The 3,984-nt window shown below is 63.2% G+C and overlaps 1 protein-coding gene across 1 annotated transcript; it reads right to left on the reverse strand.

Annotated features, from left to right (window-relative positions):
- Positions 1-6: 6 nt before the first annotated feature.
- DNPEP (aspartyl aminopeptidase) lies at positions 7-3,981 on the reverse strand (the record flags this gene model as incomplete). The annotated part of the gene is made up of 11 exons (XM_010154653.1): positions 7-108; positions 463-564; positions 954-993; positions 1,134-1,294; positions 1,540-1,623; positions 1,967-2,044; positions 2,252-2,359; positions 2,802-2,886; positions 3,241-3,371; positions 3,502-3,627; positions 3,964-3,981. Coding segments are annotated over 11 exons (1,035 nt in total), but the record flags the coding sequence as incomplete, so codon positions are not given.
- Positions 3,982-3,984: the final 3 nt, after the last annotated feature.

Below are 3,984 nucleotides of genomic sequence, written 5' to 3' on the forward strand. Positions count from 1 at the left end.
CATGGCCAGCTGCGGGCAGCCGATGTCCAGCACGCGCAGGCCCAGGCGCGAGGCCAGAATGGGGCCGATGGTGGTGCCGCAGGGCGTGTCATTGCGCACCATGAACTCCTGCACAGGGACAAAGTCTCAGCAGCTCCCTACGCCGCCCCATGGCCTCCCACGTGGGCTCCCTGGGCCTGAAAGGAGGCAACCTGGGACGGGGAAAGAGCACTCTCCCGAGCCAGGCTGCAAAATCCCAGAGACGGGACAAGGTCAGGAAGGCCCTCCCCTCCTGCTCCTCAGCCTGCTCCCTGAGGCAGCCCCCGAGCTGCAGGCCCAGAGCTGCAGGCAGCGCAGATCCTTGTGGGGACACACAGTAACTGAGGGGTGGGGGTCTGCCACAGGCCCACTCCCCTGAACCCAGGGGCAGGGCCACATCCCAAGCTGGTAGCGTTCACGGAGCGCTTGCCCAGCCCCGCTCACCTGCAGAGGGACACCCACGCGGGCGGCGATGTCCCGGATGACTGCTTCGGTGACAGCCGTGGAGGCGTAGCGCTGGTTGCTGTTCACTTTGATGACGGGGCCCTGCACAAGGGAAGGCACCGTAGGCGCGGGATTGGCACCGGGGATAGCGGGTGAATCTGGAAACACCCGTGCCCAGGCAATGCCGTTGTGCCCCAACCCACTAGTCCACTCTCCCCTCTCTGGGTGATCCGTGGGGATGGGGACAGCCCTGACATGGGGACAGCCCCAGCTGAGAGCAGGGAAGGACTCCAGGGCCAAGGATGTGGTCCCAAGTGATGAACACCAGACACGTGGCCCAGCCAGACTAGGCTGCGGCACAAACGTCTCCCACTTGAGTGCTGCTGAGTTGCACCCCGGGATTGTGCCCCAGGGAGTGTCTGGGTGTTTCGCAGCGCTGCAGGACAGATGGACAGTGTCTGGCCCAGCCCAAAGCAGAGGGCTGCCCTCACCTTGTGGAAGGCCGGACGATGATTCTCCTCATGCTTGTCCCTGCCAAAGAGAATCAGGAGTTTCACACTGCAGCCCTCGATGCCCCAACAAGGACTGTCCTGTCTGTGCTCCCTGGGGAATGACGAGGACACGCGGCAGGGCAGGCTGCCCCGGCCTGCGGCACTGCTCAGACTACTCACACGTAGTTAGGGTGTACAGCGTGGGCCATATCGGCGCTGATCATGTAGGACTTGGCCACAGCCTCCTCGAAGGCCGTCAGGTTTTGCGGCGATGCCGAGATCCGGCGCAGCACCAGCTCCGTCAGCAAGGACTCCGCGCCCTGTGCGCTCTCTGACCCTACCTGCCAAGGACCACCATCAGCATGACCCACAGGGTGCAACCCCACGGCATCCCAGAGCCCAGCTGAGTGACAGGAAGCTTCCACCCACACCAGTGCTTCCCCCCCTATGCCTGGGCCATGCTCCACAGGAGGGGGAACCAAAGCCCTCCTTGCTCCAGTGGGGCCTGCTAGGCACAGCCTGGGGAGAGCGAAGAACGCGGAGCCCCTCGCTGTGCCAGCCACCCCAGGGCTGTGCCCTCGCTCACCTCCTCGTTGTCGTAGAGTGCAATGAGACGGACGTTGGGCTCCTGGGAGAGAGAGGAGGGCGCCGCACACGAGTCAATCAAGGCCTGCAGGGTCAGACAAGAAAGGACACCAGCTTGAGGGCCACCCCATCCCAGGAAGCCCAGCATTGAGCTGGCAGAGCTTCCCCAAGAGAGCTGAAAGCCCCGAGGAAGGGAGCTGTGGGCACACACATTGCCCAGTGAGAGCAGGAGCCACCCCTGGTAGCTGCTGGGAATACCACACACCCAGCAAAGGGGGCAGCCCACATAAACCCCAATCCTTCAACAAACCAGACCCACCCCATAGGAACACGGGCTCCCTGCAGAGCCCCAGGCCAGCCCATGGCCGAGCTGGGGTGCGCAGGGGCCAGGCCACAGCCTCCAGGCTCCTTCCTGCCCTCCTGCTCACCTGCAGGGCGCAGTAGCAGCTGTGCAGGTTGTCCAGGCGTGGAGAGAAGATGAACTCGTCAAAGGCACCTCCCAGTGTCTGCAGGCAGAAAGCCAGGAGGAGCAGGGCTCTGGGTCACCAAAAAGTAACTGCCACTGGGTCCCCATTCCAGTCTCCTCAGCCTCGCAGGAGCTGCATTCCATCCAGCTCCCATGCCCCAGGCAAGGGAAGCGTGCCAGCTAAAACCTGTGTAGAGCCAGCCTGCAGGCTGTGTGCGGGCAGAGAGAGGCTCCTACCCTTACTCACCGCTGGCTGGGTATCCGCCAGGCAGAGTTCCAGCTCCACAATCTGCTCTGGTTTCACCCCCAACTGGGGGCAGAGCAGGGAAAGCAGGACAGGGCTGTGCCGTTCTGCCTGGGAAGAAAGCGGAGCTGTGGGCAGGACAGGCAGTGGATGGCAGGGGACATTCCATTCTCCCCGGCAGAGCTGTCCCACGCCCCGCTCATGTTAGCACTGTCCTCCCCCCTACTAACACATCCCATGTTGAAGACCCCACCTCACAGGACAGCGGGACTATTCACAGGGTGCAGCAAGGGGCTCTCTGCCCTCTGCGCTATCCCCCCTCCCTGCCCTGCCTCCCCAAAGAGACTGTGATAGCTTTACGGGGGTTGCACCCCCTTCCACGATGACTGCAGAGCAGGGTGGGAACAGAGAGGCGGCGGAGCAGGTGTGCGTGTACACAGCTCTGGGGCAGGGCGGAAGGTTACTGGCAGCCCCGGGGGAGAAGGTCCGCAGGGACTGGAAATAAAGGTGATGCCTAGCAAGTATCCCCGCTAGGCCTCGGTCCCCGTCTCACCTGGGCCGCAGCATCACAAGGCGTGGCATCCATGAGCACCTCCTTTTCCAGCTCCTCCTGCACAGCAGTGGCCAGAATGGGAACCCTGTGGGGAGATGGTGCCGTTAGCTCCCAGGGCGTTGCTCACCTCTTCTGCTTTGGTCACATGCAGCCAACCCTTCCCGGGTGCCTGCCTTGCTCCTTGCTCCTTCAGGGAGCAGGGACAGACATTTCAAGCACAGATTTATTGTGCCACCTCAGGACATCCCAGTGTCCCTTCCCTAGTCCCAACCTTGGAAGCATTTCCTGGGAGGACTCTATGGGGCTAAGAAAGCCGCTGCAGACCTCCCCACTGCGATGAGCAGCTGCCAAAGGGAGAGAGCTGAGGCTGGGCACTGCTCCAGCTGGGTCCCAGCCCTCCCGAGGGCTGGCCAGGGGTCAGGGCCGAGCCAGGCCTTACAGGTGGTGCTCGGTGTTGGGCCCAAAGTTCTCATTGATGCTGCGCTGCAGATGGATGGCCAAGTGGGGAATGCGGAGGACAGGCCGCTCCACACGTACCAGGCGCTGCTCCAGGCGCCCTGTGGCTGGGTCCTGAAACACAAGAAGGACTGCTGGGGCCAGGGCTGAGAGGTTGCAGCAAATCCCACTCCGGGTGGGAGTCATGGACGCAGAGCTGGGGGCGCACAGCCAGCCCACCCTGCCTGTCCCAACTCGGGCTCACCTTTATGATCACCCTCCCGGCCACGGTGAGGTCACGGTCAAACCAGGTGTTCCAGATGCCCCCTCCGTAGGTCTCCACGCCGACCTGCACCATGCCCACCTGCCCCCGCTTAGAGCGCCGCTTCACCTGGGCGAAAGCAGAGGTGTCGCTGCCAGCACCACAATGCCCCAGGTACTGGCTAACTGGTGGGGACTGGGCAGAGCCCAGCCAGAGCCTCATGGCTGATCGCATCAGTGCAGGGGGCTGGGAGGTGATTTGTGGGACAGGGGACACGGAGGGGGTAACAGCAGGTGGAGCAATGCAGGGGGTCACCGAGGGCTGTGCTGGGTGATAGATTTGGGAGGTGCAGGTACCCAAAAACGGTGCTGTGGGGTACAGAGGGGGTCAGGGTAGTTTTTGCTTGTGGAGTGAAACCAGAAGGCCCCAGCCCCGGGGGAAAGGCACCCGGCTGGCCAGCCTTACCCTGAGGCAGGGGCTGTCGGT

This window comes from Eurypyga helias, unplaced genomic scaffold (genome assembly GCF_000690775.1).
Source record: "Eurypyga helias isolate BGI_N326 unplaced genomic scaffold, ASM69077v1 scaffold48526, whole genome shotgun sequence".
Lineage (NCBI taxonomy): Eukaryota > Metazoa > Chordata > Aves > Eurypygiformes > Eurypygidae > Eurypyga > Eurypyga helias.